Here is a 27,368-nt window from a genome sequence, read left to right as displayed (position 1 = left end):
AAGAGTGTGGTTTGCCTGAGGGTCAGCCAGGAACAAAGGATCAAAAGGCCTTTGGTAAATGGTTTTTGGTAAATGAAGATGGAGTGGTTGAGGTTAGTTACTCTTTCATGTGGAGGGAGAAAGAAGGTGGCTCAGACCAGGCCTCTGGGGAGCCCTCTGTGAGGGTGGCCAGGGGGCACAAGAATCCAGCTAAAGCAGTGTTTCTCATCCAGAGCCATGTCTGGAGACATTTTTAGTGTCACAATGGGGGTGATGGGGTGGTGGTGCTATTATCTTGTGGGTGAGGCCAGGAATATTGCTAAACATTCTACAGTGCCCTTGGGAGAGAAAAAAACGATCCTGCAACAAAGGATCTTCTGGCCTAAGAGGTCACTAAGAGCTGAGGTAGAGAATCCCTGTGCTTGGCATTTCCGTGTGGGAGCTGCTGTGAGTGTCCTATTCTCAGCGGGGCCCCTAGTGCCTGGTGTGTAGAGGATGGCGATGAATGAGGTAGGAGGAAAACTGGGCAAGGAGAGTGGTCGGCAGTGCCCGGTGAGGCCAGGAGGTCAGGTTACTTGAGGGTGGACACTTGTCCATTGGTTGTGTGATAGGAAGGTTCTGGTGTCTGGGCAAGAGCTGCACCGAGGGAAGCTCTGAGCCCAGTGCCAGAATTAGTACAGGGAGAATTGGACTCTTTCTTCCAAGTCTGTGTGGGAGTTCATCAGCATGATGACAATTAAGGTTTATTTTTGAAGTATTGAAGAGTGTCAGATAGCTAGGAACTTATCTGATGACATAAATCATTTTAGACAAAACGTGTAATCCTTTTTCAAATCTTTCTTTTTTTTCCCCTCCCCAGGGCATTGTGCTGAAAATAGTTGGCTATGCTGGAAGGTGTTAGATGTTACTAAACTAGCCCAATATGAAGGAATAACCCTCTGTTGTTCAGTTGGAATTACTGTGGGTCACTGTGCCTGGTTTATTTATTTTATTTTTTTCTTTTTAACACAAACTTAGGAAGATTGTGAGGCAGTGCCTCACAGAGCAACCGTCTATGCACAACTGGTAGAGTCCAGAAGGATGTGGTCATGGAACAAGCTCTTTCCTATCCGAGTTCAGACCAGCCTTGGAGAGCAGGTCATCGTCCCCCCCTCGGAACTGGAGAGGTGCCCTGGTGCACCCTCCGTCTATGACATTCAGCTGAACCAGGTCTCCCCCACAGACTTCACTGCTCTCAGCAATGTGCTGCCTATGTTCAGGTACCAAGGGGCAACCTGGGTGGATGGCGCTTTGAGACATTTGGTGGAATGGGGGTCTTTGGAAGTTCTTATTGAGTGGAAGGGAACCCAGTTGATGTCACCTGCCTCTGCAGCAGGAGTCCATTGCAAACAAGTCTCATTGCTGTTGAGGTCACCATAAAAGCTTAGAAATGGAGTGTGTGAGCTTAAAATATGTTTAAGTTCCTGAATATTCTTCCACAGTGTGGACTTCAGCAAGCAAGTCAGTAGCTCAGCAGCCTGCTATGGCAGGCAGTTTGAACCTCTGGCGTCTGGCCAAGCTCAAGTGGTTCTCTCCTGGTGGGACATTGAAATGGACCCTGAGGGGAAGATCAAGTGCACCATGGCCCCCTTCTGGGCACACACAGACCTACAGGAGCTCCAGGTAAGAGTAGGAGCTGAGCATGTTTTCATGTAAATCGGGAAATGTGTCCACTTTTTGTTATGGGAAAATAGCAAGTTGACCCTTAGATTCACCAGAATTTAGCGCCAGAAGGGACTGTGTCAGAGTCAGTGTCAAAGAAGAGTTGTTGTTTTAAAGAAAGGCTATTGCCCTGCCGGTGTGGCCCAGTGGTTGAGCGTTGACCTGTGAACCGGGAGTTCACGATTCGATTCCCGGTCAAGGCACATGCCCAGGTTGCGGGCTCAGTCCCCAGTGTAGGGTGTGCAGGAAATATATATATATATATATATAAATGAATGATAGATCTCTCAGGCCAAGTTCATGGTCAGCACCAGTGGACACAGTGAACTGTAGGGAAGTTACTATGCTGGCTCTCCCATCAGATCAACTTGAAGTACAGAACTGCAGCTTGTCTACAGACTCATTTTCTTGGTCTCAAAATCTACTTTTCCCAGGTCAGTTGAAAGTGGGTGGAATTCATGAACTATAGAAAAGGTAATACAGAGTACTCCTTAACATGTGAAAAGTTGGTCAGCTTCACTTACAAAAGCAATGAATATTTAAACTGCAGTGAGATACCATTTTTTACCTGTTAGTGAATAAAATGCAAAAACTGGGGCAGCGCACTGTGGGGGAGCTGTGGGGAAGGGCAGGAAGTGGTTGTCGGGGCATCCCCGGCACTCAGTGAGGCCCAGTTCCTCACGATGGGAAGTGATGCCACTTCAAGACAGTTAGGCTCTGGATAGATTTGCATATGAGTAGAGTGATGTGTTACAGCCCTGATTTAAAAGACTGGAACACCCCAGAGGGCACCAGTGGAGGACTGGCTAATCCGTTATCCTTCATTCAGTGAATGAGGCAGCTCTCTGTGCACTGATGTGGAACAGTCTCCAGGATATAGCGTTCAGTGAAACAAAAGTAGAGGTGCAGAGCAGTATGTGGTATGCCAACATTGGTGTTACTAAAAATGAGGATATATGCGGATGAGTGGATGTGTGTGTAAAGATATCTTTGGAAGAGTTTATAGAAATCACTAAAAATGGTTCCTTCTGGGCAGAGGGCTAAATATGAGGGGTGGAAAGGAAACGTTTTTTTCACTCCACGACCCTTGTATATCTTTTGAATTTTCTCATGTGCATGTGTTCTCAACCCCTCTGCGTACACACTCGGAAAAGTGGGGAAGGAGCTTCAGACTGAGGAGTCAGAGCTTCCCTGTCTCCTGGGAGGCGCTGAGTACCTTCCTCTGTGTCCCTCCTCTGTTACTACTTGCGGGACACTGGCTTTGTTTTGATTGGTTCTAGGCATACCCCGGTGACTTAGGGAAGGCCTAGCAGCCCCCTCTTGCTCCTTGGGTTACTGCTTAGGCCGAAAGGTTATGACTGCTGTGGGATTGTGGTCAGTTCCCTTGGCCTTGTGAGCGTCCCTCTCCAAACTGTCTTCCAGTCCCCTGGCCCAGGTAGGCAGGCATGTACCTAGGCAGTGTGTGTGAACTTCCCTCTTCTATAGCCTTTGTCCTCTGCTGGCTGAGTGTGTGTGTGTGTGTGTGTGTGTGCGCGTGTGTGTGTGTGATTTCCACAGAGTTGAGATTCGCACTAGACTTTGTTCCTCGCTGGGAGTGTGATGTTGCACAATTACATGGATCCTCATGCTGGAACCACATAATGTCCAAACCAAGACTCAGCTTGGCCCAGTGCGTGGAGCAGGGTCTCCTGTCTAGGCAGCAGTGGTGGGTGCTCATCCCCAAGCCTCCTGACTGTGCGGCGTGTGTCCTGGACTGTTAGGAATTCGAGGAGCTGCTAATGAATCTCCCTCCTGACTTCACTAAACTGTTCTTGATCTGAAATCTGCTCAGCCCGGCTCACCTTAGACAGTGGGTTGTCAGCAGCTCTGTAGCATTAGGACCTGGAAGGCTGGAGTGTAGGAAGGGCACAGTGACAAGGGAGCACCGAGGGTTTAGGGAAAGGCTTCTTTTGTCTTAGGATCCATTTGCACAGTAGGGAAATAACAATAGCTTTTAGTGAACCTATTTTTTCTCCTGTTATTGTTTATTTTTTTCAGAATGTATCTGGTTAGATTTTCCTTTGTTAGCCTTCCTGTACAAATAGACATCTTAGCTACAGGGAAGCCATTCACCTGCTTTTTAGTTACATCTAAGAGTAGGTAGGGTCTGATGTGGTCCTGGTATGGAGTGTGCAGGCAGTCTCATCAGAGTTGAGCCAGGCACCCACTGTTTAGGACAATTATTTCTTTTTTTTAAAAAGAGGCTTAAAGATTATAAGAATAATTTTGTTCTATATAAACCTCATTATATAGAACAAAAATGAATCCAGTCACTCGTAGGCCTCCCATCCAAAAGAACTCCCTTTCTTTGTATCCTTTCTAATGCATGGGTTTTTGTCAGACTAATTTTTGTATTTTTCTGCAGCATAGTCTTCTTGTTCATCATTTTAAATGTCTGCGAGTTTCTTTCTAAGGAATTGTTATCCATTTCTGAACTGTTGCACATTTGGTTTGATCCCAGTTTTTGTGAGTAGAAATAATTCTGTAACATGCATTTTTACATAACTGTAGCTTTTTTCTTTTCTTACTTTCTTTTTTATTTTTAAAGAATAGTTTATTGATTTTTAGAGAGAGAGGAAGGGAGAGGGAGAGAGAGAGAAACTTCAGTTAAGAGCCGAACATCAATTGGCTGCCTCCTGCACACTTTCTACTGGGGATTGAGCCTGCAACCCCAGGATGTGCCCTGACCAGGAATCGAACTGGCAACCTTTAGGTACACAGGATGACATTCAACCAACCAAGCCACGCAGGCCAGAGCAGTTCTTTTCTTTTTTTCCATTTAAAAAAAATTTACTAAACTGGTCCAGTCTCTTAGAAAGTTTTCATTCAGTCTGTTCCTATAGAGATTCTAAGAGGTTTTGAGTCTTCTCTTTTCTTTGTTTTGTCGTTGTTTGTTTTTTTAGAATAGAATCCTGGATGTGGGGTTTATAGTATCAAAAAGGATCGACAAAGCTTATTAAAAGGTTGACTCTGAATCATTGTAAATCGTTTCACAATTTAGTTTTCCACATCTTTAAAAGCTATTTAATTCAAAAGAATAAAATAAAACCTTCCTGTTCTATTTCCCCAACTTTTTATTTTGAAAAATTTTAAGTCCACAGAATAAGTGAACATGAGCGCTAAGGTGGCCTTTACTTAAATTTACAATTGTTAACATTTGCCACATTTGCTTTCCTTCTGTCTCCCTTCCTCCCTGCCTTCCTCCTCCAGGCCCCCTTCCCCACAAGAGGGTCAGAAGTCTCCTCCCCTGAGCCCTTCTTCTTGAAGACGGCTGCCCTAGACCACATTTTATCTCCCTAAAGCCAGTAGTGTTCCAGCAAGCTTTCCAGCCATTAGCCTTTCTGACTTGAGAATTTTCTTCTTTATCTCTTTGGCCACAATAGCTATCTGTTGTCCACACTGTGGCCTCCCTGCAAACTGATTTGTGGCTTGGGCTTTGACTCCTGGATTAGAAGCGTTGCTCTTGTTGTGGCTAGTGACTGCTGATTCTTCATTTCCTATTTCAGTGGCGGGACCACTGGATGCAGTGTGTGTACTTCCTGCCCCAAGAGGAGCCTGTGGTCCAGGGCTCAGCCCTCTGCCTGGTAGCCCACCACGACGACTACTGTGTGTGGTACAGCCTTCAGAGGACCAGGTATACCCCGAGCCTCAAGGGGTGGGCACTGGGCTTGTGACACTACCCATTTATGTAAATTCCCCTTTTATAGACTTTATGTGTCTATAATTGGGAATTATAGAGGCATGAGTGGGCATATTTATATCTGAACAGAATAAAATAAGAGCAAAAGTCTGTGACTGGATGTGTCAGCACCTACTGCATGTACTCAGAAGAGGTTGCCCTCATTGTGGGGCCCCTACCTGGAACAGATATGTATGAGAATCTTGAATTAGAGGGCCCTCCAAGCTCTAATGCCTCTTTGAGAGCCAGAGCCTAGCACGAATCTAGGAAAGGACTGTGGGTGTGTCCTCTGAGGCCCATCTTGATTTCTCTGGGGCAGGTCCCTGTGCCATGTTTTCATGCTCGCTGGTGTCTAGCAGGTCACACTTACCACTCTGTTTCTGTTCATTTACTGGCCCAGCCCCCAAAAGAATGGGAGAATCCACCCAGCACGGCCTGTATGTGACTGCCAGGCTCACCTGCTCTGGAACCGACCTCGTTTTGGAGAAATCAATGATCAGCACAGAACTGATCAATATGCCCAGGCCCTGAGGACGGTATGTGTCTAGCGCCTCTTGGGTGCTTGTGGGCAAGGAGATTGTCCCATGGGTCCCAGATCATTTTTTGCTTTTCCTTTCTGTGCTCCCTGGTCTGTCTGAGTGACTTCAGCCAGCTTCTTCGCGGTGGGGGGACGGTGGGGGGGAGGGGTAGTTTGCTCAGGTGAACCTGGGCCTGTTATGGGACTTCCTGGGGGCTTGTTCTCTCTTCACCCGCGAGAGCCTCCAGCTGACAGCTTCCTGTTGGCCCCTGCCTTTGTCCCCCTGGAACTTTGCCTTTGTGATCACCCACCAGCAATTCCTGTGGGTGATTCCAGTGGACCCACCCACCCATTCTTCCTTTCATCTGCTGCCTCCTTTCTGAAATTTTCTAAAATGTAAATCTGGCCATGTAACTTTCCTCCCTGAAAGCCTTTGCTCCCTACTGCCTATAGCAGGGGCCTCTCACCTGGGGACCACACAAGGGATTTGGAGTATGCAGAAGTATATGTACATGCATGCATTTTGGTGTAGCGAGGAACCTAACCATCCTAAGTTTCTCTTAGATCTGTGCCCCATAAAGGAATCCCTGTCTTTGGGGAGTCACTTAGCAGGCCCACAGCTGTCTGTGCTGTGACAGAGGCCTGTCCTCGTGGCCTGGGAGGTGGCCAGTGGAAAATGGGGCAGGCCTTCAGGTGGGCCTTCTAGGACAGCTTCCCGATCTCAGGGTCTGGGTTGGGAGAGGTGAGGGAGGTGGACGTGTTGGAGGATGGGGACTGGCTGCCACGTGGGGTAGGAACACAAAAAGATCCAGCTGGGCAATGGGATCTGTCCGTTTGTCAACAAGAATTTCTTGACAGACTGTAAGAAAACTTGTGCTGAAGTTGCTCTTCTCTGGCAGGTGCTGAAGCCAGACAGTGTTTGCCTGTGTGTCAGCGATGGCAGTCTGCTCTCCATGCTGGCGCATTACCTTGGGGCAGAGCAGGTACTGGACATGTGCTGTTCTCTGAGCTTCCTGAATGCAGCTCTTGAATTAGAGTGCCGTGTGGTCTGGGTACACAGTTCTGTAACTAAAGCCCTTTGCAGGTGAAGCTACCATCTATGTAGCATGTTTGGTTCAGAGATATGGGTTGACTGCCTCCGTGTGTCGGCAGGAGTCAGGCTACAACATTGACCTATACCTGCAGCTCCGCTGGCGGCTGCCACCTTGCTCTAGGGTCAGTGCAGAGCATGGGTGCCGTCCAGCGGGTAATGAGCATAGGTGGAGGTGGTTAGATGGTCCTTCTGCCTGAAAATGATTTCGCCCCATTTTCATCTTTAATTTTGTTCTCTGTTAAGTGAATCTCCTACACTAATAGCATGTTATTCTCTCTAGGTACTTACAATAGAGAGTTCGGCAGCTTCTCATAGACTGATGAAAAAGGTAAGTGATAATTGTTGTTACTGAAATAATGAGGGGACCTGCAGTGCCTGCCTTCCCAAGTCTGGCACTTACTGCTTCGAAGTAGTGTGGGCACCAAGGGCACTGGGAGAAGCAGCAGCAGCCTGCTTGCTCCGGTCTGGCCTGGAAGTCTTCTAGGGCTGTCATCGATTAGAAACAGATGCATAGACTTCGTTTTGTTTTCTGGCTAAAGAAGTGTAAGCTTTTCTCCGCACTTGAAACTAAAAAATTAAATTCTTCCTATGAGTTGTTTCTGGGACACCAGTGCCCAGGGAGTCATTGCTCACGGGCTGGCCTGTCTGGTTGGTTCCATGATGGTTTTCTCCTCCTGGCCAGTGACTGGTTTTGCTTTCCTCTCTGAAGGAGAACCCACCTCCACCAGAACTGCAGGCCTATTGCTAAGTCCTGTTGATGTACCTGAGAGAGAAATTTCTTTTTCGGTTGCATTTTGTTAGTGATCTCATCCCTAGTGTATAGGATGCCCTGGAGGAGAGAATTTCCACAAAGCAGATAGAAGTGGTGCTCTGGAACTAGTTGGCCAGCAAACTGCAGACAGAAAAAGCAACGTTGAGATGTTTTTTTCTGGACAAAAAATAAACTTGTGTTGTTTTATCTCTAAGATCTTCAAGGCTAACCACTTGGAAGATAAAATTAATGTAATAGAGAAACGGCCTGAATTATTAACATCTGCAGACTTGGAGGGTAAAAAGGTGAGTAATGAGAGTTCACAGTAAGGGCACAGCGCTCGATGGCCTGAGCTGTCCCCTCTCTTCTCCAGTCTCATGGAGGGTCCCTGTGGAACTCACAGCTAGGAAGTGGCCACTGTGGAGGGTGTGAGGAGGGATGGCAGAGATGACCGCTGAGCAGACACTTGCACTGCTCTGAACCCTGGCTCATCTCTGCTCCTTGAAGCGAGGGCAGCCAGCTCTTTCGGGAACAACAGCAGCTCACTGTGTCCTCCTCCCTGTTCCCTTCACAGCGCCCCTGTGCGCTTCACCTTCCTGTTCACCCCCCGCCGCACTCAGGCCGGCTTCGTCCCCAGCGGGTGCCTCCCACCTCTTAGTAACCTCTTATAACTAAACAGTCTCCCGCATGCTTCCTCTCACCAGGCCCCTGGACCCTACGACCCAGGGCCCTCTCTCTCCTTAACACACTACTTTGTAGGTTTTTAAGAACCTCTTCTAGGTTTTCTTCTTATTTTTCCAGTTCATTCCTCCCAGTCCTTCATGGGTCTCTCTCTCTCTTCACTGATCCTTCCCGGAAGTTCTTGGTGCTCCCTCCTTATCTGTCCTCTCTGTGACTCCTCTCCAGTGATGACATCCTTTTCTACATGGGAATCTGTGAGGGACAAATGTGTCTCCAAGTGTCAACTGGGTGTCTTTCCTCACATGTCCCACAGGCCCTTAAAGCTGGAACCTGTCACCTTTCTTGCCAACTTTTTGCACAGATTTTTTGAGATATAATTGACATACCATCAGCTCAACCCATGTCAAGAGTACAATTTAATGATTTTTTTTTTAGTAAATTTATAGAGTTGCACAACTATCACACAATCTAGTTTTACAACATTTTCTTCACCCAGCCCCCAGCCCCAGGCAATGACTGATCTCGTTTTTGTCTATAAACTTGTCATTTCTGGGCATTTCATATAAGTGGAATAATATAATATATGGTCTTTTCTGTTGGGCATGTTTTTAAGGTTCATCCATGTTGTAGAATGTGTCAGCATTTTGTTCTCTTTTTTGTTGTTAATCCTTATCTGAGGATATTTTTTTGCTTTGATTTTTAGAGAGAGTGGAAGGGAGGAACGGAGGGGAAAAGAGAGAGACATCGATGTGAGAGATACACATCAATTGGTTTGCCTTCTGCATTTGCCCTGACCAGGGCTGGGGATGGAACCCGCAACCCAGGTACATGCCCTTAACTGGGGATTGAACCCACCACCCTTTGGTGTGCGGGCTGAGGCTCTAATGACGGAGCCATACTGGCCAGGGCAGTATTTTGTTCCTTTTTAATTCTGATTGGCACCCCATTGTATGACTCTGCCACAGTTTGTGCATCCATTCCCTTGTTAGGGGTATTTGTATTGTTTCCAGGTTTTGGCTGTTTCAGCGCTGCTGTGAACACTGGTACCTAAGTCTTTGTGAGGATACGTGTTTTCAGCTGCCTAGGCTTAGAATTGGTGGTTCATAAGGTATTTCTGTTTTAACTTTTTAAGAAACTGCCACACTTGTCCAAAGTGGCCGTACCATTTTACATCTCCAGTCATGCATGAGGGTCCCAGTGTCTCTGTATCTTTACCAACACTTGTTGTCTGTTGTTTTTATGGCCATTGAATGGCTGTGCAGTGATGTCTCATGGTTTTGATATGTGTTTGCCAAATGCCTAATGATGTTGAGCACCTTTTTACGTGCTCATTTACTCTATATTTAGTTAAATATCTACTCAGATCTTTTATCCATGTCCCCCTTATGCCTTTTTTTTAAAGAACAATTTATGATCCGTTTAAAACACACACTTAAGTGATTTATTATATTCATAAGGTTGTGCAACATTCACCCCAATCAACTTTAGAACATTTTTATCCCCCCCAAAAGGAGACCCTTTGCCCATTAACAGTCACTCCCCATTTGCCACCAATCCTCCCAGCCCTAGGCAACCACTAATGTACTTTTTGTCTGTATCAATGGCCATTTCTGGACATTTCATGTAAATGGAGTCATGCCATACGTGATCCCTTTGTGACTGCCTTATTTCAAGATTCATACACATTGTAGCATAAACCCGTACTTCATTTCTTTTTACTGCTGGGTAATAGTCCATTGTATGGATTGGGGAATACCACATTTTGTTTTTCTGTTTATCAGTTGATGGACATTTGGGTTGTTTCTACTTTTTTGGCTATTATGAATGCTGCTATGAACATGCATATACAAATTGCTCTTTTTCCCCCTCATTGATGAGGATTAAAAAGGCATTTAAATTCTGTAAGCCATTGGCATGGTGCACTGGCTAGATTCCAGGCCACTGGGGTGGTGATTAGAAGTGGTGAGCGGGGCATTCTTGCCTTGTTCCCAATGCTGGGGGTGGGGAGCACTCAGGACCAACACTTCTCTGTCTTCAGTGTCTTCCTTCTGCATCTCTGTCACCTCAGCCAGAAACCCCGACATCTTGGACTGGTGCCCTGTCTCATCAGCATCTGCCACGTCTTGGTCTCCCTTTTGCACACTCCCCACTCCTCATAGTACTCACCCAAGTCCCCTTCTGTCCCCGCTCCAGCTGCAGGTGGTGTCCTCATAGGCTTCGTGGATGTCAGAGGGCTCTTTCTAAAACACATCCCTTCTCTGATTAAAGCTTTTAGTGGCCCCGTCTTGCCTCCTTGGCACAGTCCAGTCCCCTTAACCTGTCATCAGTTGCCTTTGGGTGACCTGGCTCCTCTCCCCCTCTCTACTTCTCTGGCCTCACCCTTTACCACCCTGCCCTGTGTGCTCATCTGGCGAGCTCCTGAGAGGGCCTCCTCTCCCACCATATGTGCCTCTGTCCGTCCACTGTCTGGATTCTCCTCTCCTTTGCTTTTCGGACTCCTACTCATGTGTTTCATGCCTGCTTCATGTACTCAGCACATGTGTACTGACCATCTGCTGTGGGCCCGGCACTTTGCTCAGTGCTGGGGTTACTGTGCTGCCAGTGTCCCCATTTCCATGGTGCTCAGAGCCTCCTGAGAGAGATGGAAAACACTGAAAATAAATTGTCCAGATAAGCTTTGAGTGGAGATGTCCAGGGCCATCCTGGAGGCCCTTCCTGATGCTCTTACCTCTGAGGTCCTCCACGTGCCCCTTCCCTGCCTCTGTCATAGCCTGTCGCTCTCCGCGAGGACAGTCCCAGCTTCACCGGCTCCCTCTTCCATTCCCTCCTGAGGGTGGGGCTTATTTCTGTTTTTCATCTCTGTATCCTTACGGGCAGGTGTGGACCTGGCACACTTCTTTGTTGACTGGGTGAGTGGCCAGTCACTGGCACTCTCTGGGTGGCTCACCCTCTGGGTGAGCAAATGAATGGCCTGTTGCTTCCATGTACCCGTGAAACTTGTGACCTGTGTTTCTTTTCAGAAGAGTCCCTCTGATGTCTTGGTTCTGTTTCTTGCTCTGATCTCCAGGTCTCTCTCCTGCTGGGTGAGCCATTCTTTACCACCAGCCTGTTGCCATGGCACAATCTGTACTTCTGGTATGTGCGGACTGCCCTGGACCAGCACTTGGGGCCTGGCGCTGTGGTGATGCCCCAGGCTGCCTCGCTGCACGCTGTGGTCGTGGAGTTCAGGGTAGGCCACCCAGAGGTTTTTGCAGACGGGATGGGGGTACCTTGCTTTCTTGCAAAGACTTGGGTTTAGATGGTGGTCCTCAGGTCTGTGTGATTTGGCCTCTGCTTTTCTGTTTCAGCACCTGCAGGGCTGAATAGAAGACGCCTGTCTTTTTTTAAATGCGGTAATTTGACATATGAAATGGAATTGGCTGTGTGTTGTCATTGTACAGTATGGCTTATCAGAATAATTAAAATACATAAATTAAGAGTTTCAGAAGACGTGCTGAGCAGCTTGCTCTGCTCTCATTAAGAGTCCAGGCTGCACTTGTTAAAAGCCTTTTGAGACGGGAGAGTCACCTTTATGTGAGAAAAAATTGAAAAGCTTCATTTTAATTTTCTCATCAAAGCAGAGCCACAGTCACACAGTCATTTTGGGAAAGGCATTTTTATTAAAAGGATTTTAAAATGCTTTTAACGCGAAATGTCGAGTGAACCTCATTTGATATTTCTTTGATAAGAATGGCTTTGTCCATTGGTAGCTGAGTGACCCCATCACTTACTTTCTGGGTATTTCTTCTGTTATTTTTTTACCTGATGAGATTTCCACATGAATTCTGGTGTTCATGGCCAAAGAAGGAATGTGGAGAGCGATGCTCGTCTCCAGGCAAAAATCCAGGAGAAGGACACAAAGGTGACTGGTCTGAGGGCTTCTGGTCTCCTCCCTCCTGCTGTTCTCATGCTGTTTATTGGTACAGAGCCTTATAGATTTTTTTCCTGAAGAAAATGGTATTCAGGATGGACAGAGAGCAAGAAACCCTAGCCCAGTAGCTCTGGCCAGTTGTCTCCTTGTGGGAGAGGACTTGGGTCATGTCACAGAATTGTCCTCAATTTTGGGGGCTCTCTTCTAGGCCCCCAACCTTGGGTGTATCTCCTAGGCATGTGAAAACAGCACGATGTGCCTAAGGTTTGGGGCTGGGGACACCCCAGCTTGACGTCACTGACCCTCTTTATCTTGTTGCCACACTTCCCTGTGGCCCCTGTGGGTGCAGGCATCGGGGTTCCCTGGCGGGTGGGTGTCAGTGAAGACTGTGCCTTCCTCGTAGGACCTGTGGCGGATCCGGAGCCCCTGTGGCGACTGTGAAGGCTTTGATGTGCACATCATGGATGACATGATTAAGGTAGATGGGGCTGCAGCTCCCACCCACAGTGTTCCTCCCACCCACTCCACATCACCACAGGCCTCTGACAGGGACGTCTGGCTTCTGTGGAGAGACATGGGTTGGGTAGTGTGAGCAGCAGCTCTTCTGTTGGGGCCGGGCGTATTTATTCTGTTTGGCTCGTCATGAGCATTAGTCTGAGAGCCATTGTGTCTCAGGGTCTAGTACCAGGCCATTCTTGGCCCTGTGCTGTAACCCCTGAATCAGAACCGGTTGCCTCCCATACATGCCCTGCCCAGGGATTGAACCCACAATCTAGGTATGTGCGCTGATTGGGAATTGAACTAAAACCTTTCGTTGTAGGGATAATGCTCTAACCGCCCAGGGCTCTGTTCACATTTTTCTACAATGATTGTGGATTGTTCACATAAATATATTTTTTGAATAAATCTACCAGATACTTTCAGTTTGCCTGCCCCTCCACAGTTAACCACTGACTGTTCCATGCTTCTAGAAATCTTCTTTGTGCTGTGTCACTGCACACTCTAGCCGCCTCTGACCACTTCTTAGGCTCCTTCTTGGCCTCTCCCATCCTTTCCATCCCCTAAACTGTCATGTGTTCTAGGTCTCCCTCAGGCCCCTTTCCTTACCAGTCCCCTGCCCCCTCTCTGTTGCAGGATAATGTTTGCATCTGTCCTGAGCTCAGACCAAATAGCTAAGAGCAGTGTACCCTCCACTGAGATGTCCTCAGGCACTCTGACCTTGATGCTTCCAAATTCACATGCTCTTTCCCCATCCCCAGCCTGTCTTCTTCCAGGGATCCCATCCTCGGCTTGCCACCACCTCATACCCAGATACCAAGCACTGGGCTCAGGGCCTGGGCATCCTCCCAGGCAAGTCCTCGCCTTCACTTGTACTTGGTCATCAGGTTCCATAACCATCAGGTCATCAGTGAGTCCCAAATCCAGTTTTCTTTCCCTGCTGCTGCTCTGGTCCGGGCCACTTCCTCTTGTCTGTGACCATGTAGCCTCCTGCCTACCCCTGTCCCTTCCCCCTGCAGAGTCACCCCTTCAGAGTCACTGACCCCTGCTGCTAGGCATGCTCTTTCCTCAGTTTTGTCCACTCCTTGCACCCAACTCCCGTGTGACCTTAGGAGGCAGCTCTGAGGTCACCCCTCCAGGCAGCTCTCTTGCCCAGCCCTGTCTCTGCAGGAGTCAGCACTCCTTGGCACCAGGGTTGCTTGTCTCTGCGTTGTCTAGACTGGGATCCTCATGTCGGGTGATCTGTCAGTTGTAGTGCTTAGTAAGGGCCACCTAACGGGCGAGTGTCCAAGCACCAGGTGTTGTCGTCAGTGTAGACATTTGGTCCTCAAAGTAGCTTGTGAGATAAGCATTGTCATCCCATTTTGAAAAGGGAGAAAGTGAGGCTTAGAGAGGTGAAGTGACTTGCTGGGGAGACAGCTCATGAATGTCCAGGGAACAAGAAGCCATGGTCTGTGAGGACCCACTGCCCCATGAGACTGTGGCATTTACCCTGAGGGACTGGACCATGGAGGCGAGGGGCCACTGGCATGGACCCTGGAGGTGGGGACATGAGCCCCTTGCCTCCTGGGCATCCTGGTCCTGTCTCTGCAGAACCTCAAATCTCCTTCCCTTCTCAGCATGCCTTGGACTTTAGGGAGAGCAAGGAGGCTGAGCCCCACCCGCTGTGGGAGTACCCATGCCGCAGCCTCTCCGAGCCGCAGCAGATCCTGACCTTTGATTTTCAGCAGCCAGTCCCCCCGCAGTCTGTCCGTGCTGAGGGCTCCATTGAGCTGAGGAGGTGAGTGTTGGCTCCTGAGTGGGAGTGTTGGGGAAGGAAATAAGGGGGGGCGGGGAGTGCCTGCTTTCTGTCTAGCAGTTACTGCCCATGTGGCTAACGACTTGATGGCCTTCCTGTCTCAGCCTTGCCCTTCTTGGTCTAAAGTGGCCCTGAGTGTAGTCCCCACAGCCTCTGGGTAGGAGGTGGTGCCCAAGTGGGGTTTGCTTTTCCCTCTGCATCTCAGGCTCCCTTTGAGCTAACAGCATGTTGGATCACAGCTGCAGAGAAATGTGAATTTGGTTGCTATGGTTACCCATTGGACCATTTTTCTCCTGGGAACTAAAGCAGGTTAGGAATTGGTGAGGGCACTCACTGTGAGGCATGGTCAGGCCCACCCAGCTCCAGCTCCCTTCATGGGAGGAGCTGCTGCTCCCAGAGGAAGAGCCCCCTGGGTGGAGCCCTGAGCCCAGGGCCCTTTGGGGCTCCTCTGATGAGGGGAGGCAGGCAGAGACCATCGGCCTGCCATCCAGGGTATCAGGAGGGTTCTTCCAGCATGCGGTGCCAGGGCTGTGCTCTGAGCCTCTGGACCAAGCCTTTCTGTGACCGCAGGCTAAGGAGGCTGGTCCTGTGGCTGACCTGCCCTGCCCCAGGCTTACCCAGTACGTGGCCAGGCTGTGAGGAGTGAGGGGGCTTTGGGTTGTGGCTCTTCTTGTTCAGCATTTTGCTGAGTGGTTTTTAGTCAGGCGGAGTGTCAAGAGCCTCCTGACTGGGCAGGTGGAAGTGGGGAAGAAGCAGAGGTTTCTGGAAAGCAGAGGGGAGCCATGGCCATGCTCACCATCTCTTGTGTGCTGTTTCTGTTTGACCAAACATCCCTCTCCCCCAGGCCTGGGAGGAGCCACGGGGCTGTCCTGTGGATGGAATACCACCTGACCCCAGACAGCACCATCAGCACCGGCCTGCTGAAGCCTGCAGAGGACAAGGTAGTGCTGTGCACACGGGCCCAGAGTGGCTGACCCTGAGAGCCAGTCCTGTTGTGGGGGCTGCACCACCACTGTGGTCTGGGTGTTCCTGGGACACGGTCAGCCAGCTGGGAACCTGGTCTGAGCAGCAGCTTCCCACTGCGAGCTTTTAGCAGGGGAGGCTGGCCAGAGAGGGCTTAGCTGCTGGCCACCCTCACCACCTTCTGCTTCTCCTGCTGCAGGGATACTGTTGCTGGAACCCACACTGCAAACAGGCCGTGTACTTCTTCAGCACCATGCTGGACCCCCGAGCACCCCTGGGAGGCCCGCAGACAGTCAGCTACACTGTGGAGTTCCAACCCCTCACTGGAGATGTCACCATGGATTTCACACTCTCTGATACCCTGAGTGATGGGCGCTGACCCTCACTTAAGAAATAAAGTGGCCCAAGAGGCTCTGGGCTCTGAATGGTGTGGCTTTCTGGGAAGGAAGTTGAAGGTGCTTCTCCTTTCAGGCCCCTGCTCAGTTTCTGGGTATGGAGACCTCGTCCCTTTTTCATTATCACACTGCTGGCTCCTCGCTCCACGCGTGGCAGGCAGCATGGGCTGCTGGCTGAATTTGAAGCCGAGAAGGTGGTAGGGAGCCCACTTTGCAGTGGTCCCGATGTGCTCAGAAAGCTCTAAGGCTTCAGAACCACTTTTCTGGGCCTCGTGCTGAGGCGGCTGGGCTGCCCGTGGTGGTCGCCAGCCTGGCCTGTGTGCTGGGACTTCTGCCTGGGTCTGGCTAGGAGGGGCTTCCAGGGGCCGAGATGCGGACTCATGGCTGGGCTGAGGACCCGGCTCTGGCCCTGTCACTCGGTGGGTGATGTCACCAGGCCACATTCCTGAGCATTTGGCTTTAGTGTGCAGTGCCAGCAGGTGGCCAAAACCTGACAACGGACACCAGGCTGCTGTTCGGAAGACAGGGAGGAGGCTGTTCCAAAGCAGTTCCTGAGATGCAGATCCAGGAAACCAGCCCCCAGGAGAGGGAGCCAAGAGGTACAACCCTTTCCGTGTGCCCCCCCCCCCGCTTTCCTGTGCCTCCCACCACCTCAGAAGTCCGGGGCAGATGAGTCCACTGCTTCTCCCCCTGACCCTCAGAATGCCCTTTTGCTGTTTACCTCCTGCCCTGGGGTTGGAGTCCGAGTGGGCCCGGCCCCAGCTTGTCGCTGAAATAAGTGGAGAACACCAGCCTTGAGCCTCACAGTTTTATTTTCTCCTTGTGATCCATCCTTCCTTTCAGCACCAGTAAAGGAGAAAAACACCTCTCTTTTCAAAATATTTTATCAGGTGAAAGATTGCTTTTCTTCTAGGGAAGAATCGTCTGGATATATATTTGATAATGTTTTTACCAAAACCTTAGGTGTGCTTACCATATAAAACCCCTAATGTCCCATGAGGATACAATACAGAAAAAAATACAGAAATTAAAAAAGTCTTTTTTTCTTTTTTAAAACAGTATTTCTAAATCTCAGCAAGTTAATACAATAGTTAAAAAGCATCAAGATTAATATTCATACTTAAAACTTAAGGTGGTTTGGACAAATGAAAATGACCATTTCCTTCCCAAGCTGACTCTGCCTCCTGGCTTCTCTGGAGGAGGCCGGGCCCGGGGCAGATGCAGGAACTTGGTTGGGGATTTGGGTAACCCCTCTGTCTGCCCCTCCCAGGCCAAACACACAGAATATGAGATCCTGGCAATGTTTCTTTTCTTTCCTTTTTAAAAATTAAAATGGAAAAGTCTGGCTTGTGCACGGCCCCGGGAGTCCACAGGCTTCAAGAAACGTGTGGTTGGGTGATGGCGGCCTCGGCACTGAGGCCACATCAGGGAGTTGCTAGGGCAGCTGGGAGGTGGTACGCCAGGGCCGGCTGCAGAGGCGACCTGGTTAGGACAGGAAGTGACTGAGGCACAGGGAGGTATGACTTGCCTAAGGCCGCCCTGTGAGAAGAGAGAAGCATGTGCCCCTGCACAGTGGCCCCCATCCGGCTGCCCTGGAAGGGAAGCAGCCCCTCTGAGGGCTGGGCGCCATGAGGTTTCTCTGCTTCAGGAGCCCTAGCCTGTCTCCCCTGTGCTCCTGGGCACACAGCCGAGCTGTAGCCTGGGGTCCTTGGCTCAGGACCCACCACCTAGGCATTGTGCCTGCCCAGTAGGGCCCTGCCTGTCTGTGTGAGTAGATTCCTGGCTGCTCCTGCGAGTGAGGGGCCCTCTGACCCCACAAAGCCTGGCTAAGACTCGGAAAGCCAAGCCCTTGGAGGAGGGGCACAGCAGAGCTCAGGTGGGACTGTTCTCATGGCTCTGGACTCCAGGGGCAGGGCTGGGAAGTATCGAAGCCCTCAGCTCTGCCACTGCCCTGGCCAGGTGTGTTCTGACAAGCCAGTGCCACGGTGGGTATAGCTTGTCCTCTCCCAGCACAGGACCTGACCTCTGGGTGGCTGCTTGGACCCCTCTTGGTCCCTCTTGCAGCTCAGTGGGTGACAAGGCACAGTGTCAACACACCGACACCAGAGGGTCCTGGGCAAAGCTGGCTTCAAGCTAGGTGGGCACAGGTCAGGGCACTGGGAGGAGGGGAGATAAGTGGGTGTTGGCAAGAACAGTCCCCTGAGCTGGGGGAGCTTCACACCTGGAAATGGACACAGCCTTCTCTGTGTGACTGTAGGGAGCGTCCCCAGGTGTTTATAAAGGCAGGTGGACGGAGGCAGTACTGCCATGGGGTGATGAGCTGCAGGCCTCACCTATAGGCTTTGCCACGCCCAGTGCCTGGGTGCCTGGGACTGGCCCTGGGCACCTAGTGGCAGAGCGGGCATCTATGTGCCTGGATGCCAACCAGTACCACTCCTTGCCCTGTGCAAGCAATGGCCCCTGACCTTACCACTGCAGCCTGCCCACTGGTGAGGGGTGGGGCAGGTCGCCCTCTGCACTTTGGCCCCAGGGTCACTTTTGAGGGTGAGTCTGGGGGACAGAGTTGCAGCCCTACCCAGAGGCAGGCGGACAGTTCCTGAGTTCCTCCAGCATATGGATGGGGCAGTCCCCAGGGAAGGATTGGTCCCAAACCAGAAGGGTGTCTGGAGGAGAGGGGATCAGGCAGAAAGAGGAGGTGTTGGTTTTGGCAGAAGAGAAGCTACACATTTATCATTTTTAAAACCAGCAGCGCCCTTCCCACTGTATCCGGGAGCTCCCCTCTTCCCTGGAGAAGTGGTGCTCTCTCCTTAACTTCCTGTTTCCACTTAGCGTGGGTCCCAGGCCAGGAGGGGTGCCTGTCTCAGGAAGAGCAGCGTTCTCCCTTGCAGCTTGCAGACCCTCTAAAGTGAAGGGTTGTTTCTGGTGTTGACTCTTTCTGTTTTTCTTTTTAAAATGTAATCGCCCTTGAATGCGAGACCCTGGGAAGAGCCCGGGCTTGTGGTGACTGGACACAGCCCTCACGGTCCCTGCTCATGAGCCGACCCAGCTGCAGGCTGCGCGCTGGCGGCCCTGTGCCCAGGAATGCTTCTTTGGCTGGTTCTGATTGTGTTTGGAGTTTGGCCTTGGGTGAGGCCTGAGCAAGGGGTCTGTGTGACTATGGTGTGGCACATGGCATGCGGGCAGCGTGCATGCGAGGGTGCAGGCATGCGAGACAACATGACAGCAGACAGAAATAATGAACCCTGGACGAAGCTTGAGAAAAGATACAAAGAGTACAGAAACCCGGTTCTCATACTAACCCACGGGTTACAAACTAGGTTGTGCTGTAGATTTGTAGAAAAATCACGTTTTGAAAGAATGGCACTGGTTGGGTAGCTAGGGCTCCTCGGGCTGACCTGACTCCTGTTCGCAGCTAGTGCCCAGACGTGCAGGGCAGCGCTGGTTGCAGCTCCCCCGGGGATGACCTCGGCTCCCCCAGCCCCTGCCCTCTCCCTGGCACTGCTGCTGGAGGGGACATGGCCAGAAAGGGGCTTTGGCTCAAAGGACCAGCAGAGGCCAGGCTGCTGTGATGACTTGGCTGGTCTACGCCTCCTCATCCCCGGTAGACACCATTAACCGCATGGCCACTGGGAGGTGGTCGGTCAGGCCGGACAGCTGGGTGATGAAACTGAATTCTTCCACCTCCTGGGGTTGGGGGAAGAGAAGCATCCTGATTAGACCCAAAGGACACCATGCAGAGGCAAGGGTGGGGCCTGGGCTGGGGCCGGTGGGTCTTCCTAAGGGCAGAGGGGTGGGAGGGTCCCGAGGGCCCCACAGGTCTCTTGGACTGGCAGGCCTCACTGTCAGAGGAGAGCTCAGTGCTGTTGAGGGGTACAGGGCTCAGGGTCCCCTATCTATGGGCATGGCCTGGCTGCCCAACCCCAGACTCACAGCCTTCCAGTCCGGGCACAGCCCCTCCTCCGCATACAGCATGTAGTCGATGCGCCTGCCGTTGCCCTTCAGCACGTCCTTGCGTCCCTTCTGGCCTGCCCCCGAGTTCTTGCTGATGGGGAAGGCGAGGTACTCCCGGCGCCCCTCCTCACTCTCCAAGACCCTGCTCATGCAAACAGGAGGCAAGCTGAGCCCCTGCCCCTGCCCCAGGCCCCAAGTCCTGAGTGTGGAGCCAGGTTCTCATCCCGAGAGAAGCAGGTCAGACCGCACCCCTGTGTTTAACAGCTGTCTTCCTTGTGGGCCCCAAAAAGGAGGGAGGGAAACTGAGTCTGAGGCTGCACGTTCCTGACAGAAACTATCCTGGAACGCTCCATGTCTTCCTCAGGCTGGCCAGCACTCGCTTTCTCTTTCTGAGCTGGGAGTTCGGCTGTGGCTACAGCTTGGACCCTGTGCAGCCCAGAGACTGTGCCTGAGTTGGGGACAGAACTGCCTGTCCCCTCTGCAGAATAGGGTTCTGCTCTGAGCCAGTAGGGTCCCCTTTGGGGGAACTTGATCTTTACAGTGAACCTCAGGGACCCTTCTCGGGAAGACCCCAGAACCCCATGACTTATTTCAGGTCCAGGGGGTGGTGGGGAGCTAGGAGAGCAGCCTGGCCCCATCCCAGGATTGGACTCTAGTGTCAGTCTGCCCCTGAGCAGCTGTGCCAAACCTCAGAGCTTCCACTTCCTCTGACACAAGAATGATGGCTGGGGGCCCCAGGACCAGGGGACCAGGAGTGCCAAGAAAGTAATAACGGATGTGACTATCATCCTGTTCCTCAGAGGAAGGAAAACCAGATGGGTGCTTAAGTGCTAGCCAAGGTTCTACAGGGAGACCAGGGTGCTCGGGTGGGGTGTTAACACCCTGAATTCCGGGTCTCCTGACTCCCTGTCTGCCATCTGTCCTGCCAGGTTTCCTGCAGAGTCTGAGCACCCGTGGGCAGGAGCCTTCATGGGAGACTGTCGCAGAGGCAGCTGCAGGCCGATGTCAGGGGCAGAGTGGCAGCCACTGAGAGACCCTGGCTGGGTAGAAGGGGCACCTGGACAGGCACAGCCAGCATTGAGATAAATACACTAATGAATGCAGAACATTGGTACCTCTTGGAAATATAATCCATTACTGTCCTTTGCCTTGGATAATTAATTCCAGCATCAGCGATCTGCGCGTTACTGATAGTCATTTTTTAATCATCAGCTCATAAAAAGATAATTTTCTCGGCATAGGATGATGTTTCAAATTTAGTCTGTAATCTAATTAATTGGCTCAAATTAGCTGCAAGGAGCCATTGCCGTGACTCTGTGCAGTCTCGGGCTGTGAATTATAAATTGGTTCTGCCGCTGGCTTCTCGAACGTGTCCTTTATGGAAGTGTCATTGGGTTCAAGAATGAAATTTGGTTGCAATGGAACTGTCTCTACTTTGAAAATAACTGGCTTTCTAGCATGTTAGCTTTGCTTGTATTTTCATTTGCCTGATTGGTGGCGAACAGTCGCTGGACTCCCTGGAGCGGGTGTCATCCCCAGGGCTCTCTGGCAGCCGTCGTCAGCCTTGCCCTGGAAAATTCTGGTCCCTTTTCCTTTGCCTGGCAGGGCCCCAAGGCAGACTCCCAAGGCAGACAGGGGTTGGAATTGGACTGGCTCTTTTAGAGCGAGCCAGGCTGCAGGCCGGGGAAACACCGCCTCAGGACCCCAGGCCTACTTTGGGGCTTCTCCGTAAGGCTGGTCCCTCCGGCAAGAATGCCTCCAGGGCCTCCACCCACCCCAGCTCTGTCCCTGAGGCTCTCACGGGCTTCCTTCTCTCTCTGCCCTGATTATAGCCATCCCCCCCAAAAGTGAGGCAGGGCGCGCCTGGCCCCACCACAGCGGGGTGCTTACTTTTGTAGGTTGTCAGGGGAGCTCACATCCTCATCGTTGATGCCATCCTGGTCCAGCATGGTACCTGCGGACGAGGGGTGAGAGCAGTCACTGCAGGTAGGACCCAGCCAGCCTCCAGGAGGCATCTGCCAGCCTGGGTGTCCCAAATCCCCCAGCACCGGGGTCTTGGGAGCAAGTCCTGGAGGTCCCTGTAGGAAGCACGTGGGGAGCCCAGGCTTGGTGCAGTGTCAGGTCTCAGCATGGTGGGCTCAGAACCCGGGAGTGCCCCTCCCCTGCCCCAGTTCCCCTCTACCCACATTGCCTGCCCCCAGCGCCAGCTCACCAATCGCCCATGGCTTCTCCTCGCCAGGCCCCAGGCGGCAGGGGTCCTTGTAGCGTGTAAACAGGGAGTGCTGCTGCTCCAGCTTGTCGTCTGCAGGGAGGGAGGGAGGCGGGCTCAGAGAGGGAGGTGACCCACCCTGCGTTCTGGTTTGTCCTGCTAACTCATGAAGCTAGAGGGCCTTTCTGAGACCCTGGAGAGGAAGGACAGGTCACTGCGTGGGCCTGACTGGATGGAGCCCCTCCTGACAGCCTCTTCCTATATGTGCTGGCTCCCCACCCTCACTCAGATCTGAGGAGCACCCAGCATTTGGAGCTGGCATCAGGCATGTGACAAATGAGGGGTCACCGGGCTGCAGTAGAGGGGATGTGTTACATGGTGAGTGCCTTTCTTCCCACAAACCTTTGAGTTGCCACTCTGGGGATGCCTTCCTGGTCGTGAAGAAACAGCCGTCAGCAGGTGAAGGCACCGCCCTGTGCACCCTGAGGGTTAGGGCCATGCCACTCACCCATCCTCTGTTTCTGCTGGGGCTGTGGCTAGAGTGGAAGGAGCCCGGGAGCCCAGGCTTGGGGGAAGCTCAGAGCTGCCCCAGTTCCCAGGAGGTCCCTGGGATGAGCATGTTCATCAGATTCACAGATCAGATATTTAAATCAGTTGTTTGAAATTTCACCCATGATGAACTTGAAGTCTAATGGTGTAAGGCATGATTTGTAGGGTTCAATTCCCAGTCCCACCACTTCACTGGCGGTGTGACCTTGGACTAGTTACTCCACCTCCCGAGGTCTCAGCTTCCTCTTCCATACCATATGGGTAAATACAGTGCCCACTCTTGGGGTTGTTATGAGACTTAACTGGCACAGGTGGCTCATGACCAACCATTAGAATTGTGCCTGATGCAAAGTAAGGGCTGAATAAAGACCTGATGAGTGTATTAGCTGACTCGTCCTCAGTCTGAATTTCAGAGGCTCCCAGCCTTCCCTTCACAGGTTCGTTTTTAGGGCATCTCGTCTCCAGCAAGGAGGCTTCTGAGCTTTCTAGGCAGAGTGTGGGTGCTTCTCATTCCAGGATTTCTAGGGGGCAGAGAAATCGTCGTCTTGCTGACATCCCACCCACATGCTCACAAGGAGCAGGAAGTTCTTCAAGCTGCCTAACTGTGTTGCTAGCTGTGACTGGAACCCCCACCCTCCCCCAGGAGCCAACCTGAATGGGGAGGAACCCAGCCTCACCGGAGGAGCAGTTGTCAAAGTTCAAATCTCCGCAGACGATGTCAAACGCCACCAGCTCCTCGGGGTTGGCTGTGCTGGACGAGGAGGTAGATTTTCGGAAATCAGCCAGCCATTCCAGAAGCATGTCCAGCTGCTCGCACCGGATGGCGCTGTCTTCTGCAGAGCAGAACCACAGAAACCCGATGACGAAGCTGCAGCCAGGCCCTGGGGAAAGATCCTCCACCCCCAGATAAGTGCGGGCCGCCAGACCCTACCTTCCGGGGCGTGCAGGTGTGTACAGGTGATGTACCCGACGATTCTTTGGTCCTGAGGTGTGCTTCCCACCTGCACCTGTGGAGTAGGAGGTGAGGTGTCGGTGGGGAAGTCTAAGTAGTCATTGCTCTAAGCACAAAGGGACACTGACACCCCCCCCCGCCCATCACCACCAGGTGAGATCCTTACAGGCCAACTCTGTTGGCTTCTGGCTAGACTTGGGCCCAGGTAGGAATAGCACATGTCCTGTTTCCAGAATCTCCTGGTTTAGTGTGTGAGGCAGATACATAAAGAAATGGCAGCCTACAGCATGGTGAGTGCCACCTGGCCATTCATGTAGGCTTTACAGGACAAATGCAGAAATAATCCCAAATTTCCAATCCAGACCCCTGCTTTCTGCTGGTGACCAGAGTGTGCCGGCCTCACAGTTCCCTGTTCACTCCTGTCTGGTGCCTCTTCCCTCTTTCCCGTAGTCAAACCCTAGGCCTGATCACACCCTACAGCCCATCCTTCTGAAGTCTAAGGTGGCTGTCTCTCAGATTTGGCTCAGCCGCAAAGCTGACACCCAGAGGCCTCGGGTGCTGCTTTCTGCTCTCTCTCCCCAGTCTGCCCTCTGGCTTCGTGAGAAGTCACGTCATCTGCTCTTAGTCCCCCCAGTCTGGGTGATAGTGGTGGCTTGTGTCTCTGTGGCACTTGTGTCACAGGCTGGTCCTAGGTGCCCCATGGCCTCCATCCCAAATCCAGTCCTCCTTCCACTGCCGCTCCACTCTCCCCACACCTCAGTCCACGCCTCCTGTTCACCCCCCAACCCCCCGCTTCACGAGATGGAGTACCCAGAGGAGTAGGGCCAGCGGCACCTCCCGACTCTGTGCCCAACCACAGAGGACCCTGGCAGGCTGTCTCCACAGGTTGGTGTAATGATAACAAGCATCTCAATGTACATCACAAACAACTCGAAATGGCCCCCATGGTGACCTGATGGAAGCCTGAGCCCTTGTTAGGAGCTGTGGAGAGAGGTGAGGGGCGGCCACCCAGCCTGCTGTCTCTCCCAGGCCCTCCCCGCAGCTCAGCTGGTTGAGGCTGAAACGGGTGAGTCCCTCCCAGGCACGCTCCCCAGGACCATCTGTGGGCACCTTTGCCTAGAGGCCTCTGGTTGACTGGCCTTCCTCTTGCCTGGAGCTTCTGTCTTCCCCAAAGTTCACCCATCCATTCTTGATCGGTTTTCAATGATGACGAGACCCGGGACCCTAGAAACTGTCCCAGGAAGGTGACGTAGAGGCCAGGTCTACAGGTCGTGCAGCAGCAGGGTGGGTGCACCTGGCATCCACCAAGAACAGCCCTGCCCATCCTGCAGCTCAGAGTGGCCTGAACTTGCCGCTACCACTGCCATGTCACGGTCCTCTGAGAGCCTCCAAGGCTGCCATCTCTGCTGTCAAAGTCAGGTTGGCATTAATCTCCATATGGACTTATGTGTCATCACACACCCTACGCTTTCTGCAGCTCCTCATCCCCTTTCCCAGCCAGATGGAGACACATCTTTTACCAGCGCCCTCGGGATACATGTCTGGTTATTTGATAGTGGGCCATACAGCCTGGATTTGGAGCTTTTTATAAACTCACGTTCAACGGCCACTTCTTGCCTGTATTCCAGACTCAGGCCTCGGTCTAAAATTCCCTGCACTTTTGAAACAGCTCAAGAAATCCCATACCACTGATGTGTCCTGTTGCAAAAACACAATCCAGTTTTAAAGCCATGATGCCCCATGTAAGGCCACACGGTGGCGCTCTTGCCCCTGTGTTCCTTGGGCAATGACTGCCTGTTCCCTCTTCAATAATAATACTCCTGCTGTGAGCACTCCTGCTTAGTGCTTCTACATCTGTGAGGATTATACTAAAATTATACCATAATTGGCCAGGGCACGAGGCGCTGATGGCTGAGGCCAGTTCAGATCAGTTTGTTGCCCCCTCCCAGTTTTTCCTTGAGCTCTGCACTGCTTCCTGAGCTCCTGGTGACAGGCTTTTTGCCGGCTTAAAGCGTCATCCCCCTCACTCCTTCAGCACTTAGTGCATCTGCCTGTGCTGAGTCCTGGGCAGGGACAGAACAGGTGCAGAGAGGCACCACTCAGCCCTGCTACTGAAGAGACACAGGCCAAGGCCACCTGCCTCTCCCTCAGCCCTTCCACCAGGCACCTCACTCAGCTCCTCACCCCTTTCCCGCGCGGTCAGCCTGTGAGCGCGCGGAGATCCACTTGATTATGTGCCGGGACTTATTGATTTCTGGCTCGAGTCCTCGGGAGCTGCAGAGGCTTGTGTTTCTCTTGCAAAAACAAACAATCACACTGAGAGGTTGTGCCTCTTAATTCTGGTGGGCACAGACTGTCAATAGAGAGGGGCCCAGCGTCGGGCTCTCTCATTGGCGAGGCCAAAGCAAGTCCAGTCCCTTCCTTCTCAGGCCCTCACGGGAGCAGGAAAGCATTTCCCTCAAGGATCGGCAGTGCCACAGGGTCCATCAGGAGGGCAGGGTGGACAGGGGAGCCCCGCCAATGAAGGGAGCACTGGCTCCACGCACAGCCAGGGCAGCGTTTTCCCAGCCCTGGACCCTTTCCTGGGCCGGCCTGTCTTCTGAAACCCCATTTGTTTCATTTCTCTACACAGGAAAAACAGGCTCACTCTTGGCAACAGCGATGAGCTGGGTCAGCTGCGTGCTGGGCACAGCCGGCTCCCTTCCCCTCCGAAGGGGTCTGTCTAATGGGAGGGACAGGCGACAAGACTGCTGGGGACAAATGCTGAGGAACCCATGATGGGAAGATGGCTTATGTGGACGCCAGTTGGGAAAGCTCCACAGAGATGGTGAGGCCAAACTGGGCGGGACCATGACAAGGAGAGCCGGGCTGGAGCGGAGCCAGGTGAGGGCAGAGGGCCCAGGGAAGGCTGAGCTTCTCCCCAAGGCAGGGGGCGAGGGGTACCAGGAATCAGACCGGGGCAGGAGGAGGATGGGTTGGAAGGGGGAGGATAGGGCAGCTGGAGACAGGGGCGTGGCGGTCCAAAGGTATCTGGGAAGTGAAATGAGTTGTCTGCATGGATTGGATGGACCCAGGGCACAGAGAGGAGTCAAGATGGGGCCTTTTGGCTGAAGGATGGTGGAACCTGGGAGAGAGTGGCACCAGGGCAGATAATGAGTTCTCTTCAGGAGTAAATGGGACCATGTCCAGGGGCAGCCAGACACAGAGCTGGGGGCTTAGGGGAGAGATCTGGGCTTGGACAGACCTGAGACCCCTCGGCAAGTGTGGGAATGGAGGCCGTGGAGTGGCTTTCCTGAGGCAGGTACGGGGGCTGGCTGTGGTGACCACTTGGGAATGAAGAGCCCTGGTCAAGTGGGGTCACCCTGTGGTGGGGGCTGCTTGAGCTGAGAGCTGGGCAGAATCAGCGGGCCTGGTGCTGCCAGATCTGCCCCGGTCGGGGAAGAAGTTGCAAGCTGGGATTTATGTGAAATGTCTTAATTTTTAAATGTTGGCCAAGACAAGAAATATTTTAATGGTGTGAACCAAATTAAACATGTCTATAGACCAGTTTTAGACCCAGGAGGGAGAGGGAGCATCGACAGTTAACGGAGGGGCAGGCAACAGAAGCCTAGAAGGAAAGCCCGCAGTGGAGGGGCTGTCTCCAGGACTGATGGCCCTGGTGGGCTTGGTGGTTGAGGTGCCAGACCAAGGAGGAAGATGAGGA

General features: G+C 52.1%; 2 protein-coding genes across 4 annotated transcripts in view; one reads left to right on the top strand and one right to left on the bottom strand.

Moving 5' to 3' along the window:
• Window positions 1-16,034, top strand: part of PRMT7 (protein arginine methyltransferase 7) — a 34,076-nt gene extending 18,042 nt beyond the window's left edge. The window contains exons 6-17 of the mRNA XM_006769749.2: window positions 997-1,238; window positions 1,461-1,641; window positions 5,226-5,353; window positions 5,799-5,934; window positions 6,815-6,898; window positions 7,289-7,336; window positions 7,975-8,064; window positions 11,508-11,669; window positions 12,754-12,828; window positions 14,468-14,628; window positions 15,491-15,587; window positions 15,809-16,034. Of these exons, the coding sequence (XP_006769812.1) occupies window positions 997-1,238; window positions 1,461-1,641; window positions 5,226-5,353; window positions 5,799-5,934; window positions 6,815-6,898; window positions 7,289-7,336; window positions 7,975-8,064; window positions 11,508-11,669; window positions 12,754-12,828; window positions 14,468-14,628; window positions 15,491-15,587; window positions 15,809-15,988 (1,584 nt within the window). The 3' untranslated portion in view covers window positions 15,989-16,034. The remainder of the gene's footprint in view (window positions 1-996; window positions 1,239-1,460; window positions 1,642-5,225; window positions 5,354-5,798; window positions 5,935-6,814; window positions 6,899-7,288; window positions 7,337-7,974; window positions 8,065-11,507; window positions 11,670-12,753; window positions 12,829-14,467; window positions 14,629-15,490; window positions 15,588-15,808) is intronic.
• A 764-nt stretch (window positions 16,035-16,798) lies between these two features.
• Window positions 16,799-27,368, bottom strand: part of SMPD3 (sphingomyelin phosphodiesterase 3) — a 26,803-nt gene continuing 16,233 nt past the window's right edge. For all 3 annotated transcript variants that reach the window (XM_015567825.1, XM_006769742.2, XM_006769743.2), the window contains 6 exons: window positions 23,645-23,720; window positions 23,391-23,546; window positions 22,168-22,257; window positions 21,846-21,909; window positions 19,935-20,097; window positions 16,799-19,688 (listed from right to left, as the gene is read on the bottom strand). In XM_015567825.1, coding sequence (XP_015423311.1) covers window positions 19,587-19,688; window positions 19,935-20,097; window positions 21,846-21,909; window positions 22,168-22,257; window positions 23,391-23,546; window positions 23,645-23,720 — 651 coding nt within the window. In that variant the 3' untranslated portion in view covers window positions 16,799-19,586. The remainder of the gene's footprint in view (window positions 19,689-19,934; window positions 20,098-21,845; window positions 21,910-22,167; window positions 22,258-23,390; window positions 23,547-23,644; window positions 23,721-27,368) is intronic.

This window comes from Myotis davidii, unplaced genomic scaffold, assembly GCF_000327345.1.
Source record: "Myotis davidii unplaced genomic scaffold, ASM32734v1 scaffold243, whole genome shotgun sequence".
NCBI classification, from domain to species: domain Eukaryota; kingdom Metazoa; phylum Chordata; class Mammalia; order Chiroptera; family Vespertilionidae; genus Myotis; species Myotis davidii.
The sequence above is the reverse complement of the archived record's forward strand: the minus strand, read 5'-3'. Positions and strand labels throughout refer to the sequence as shown.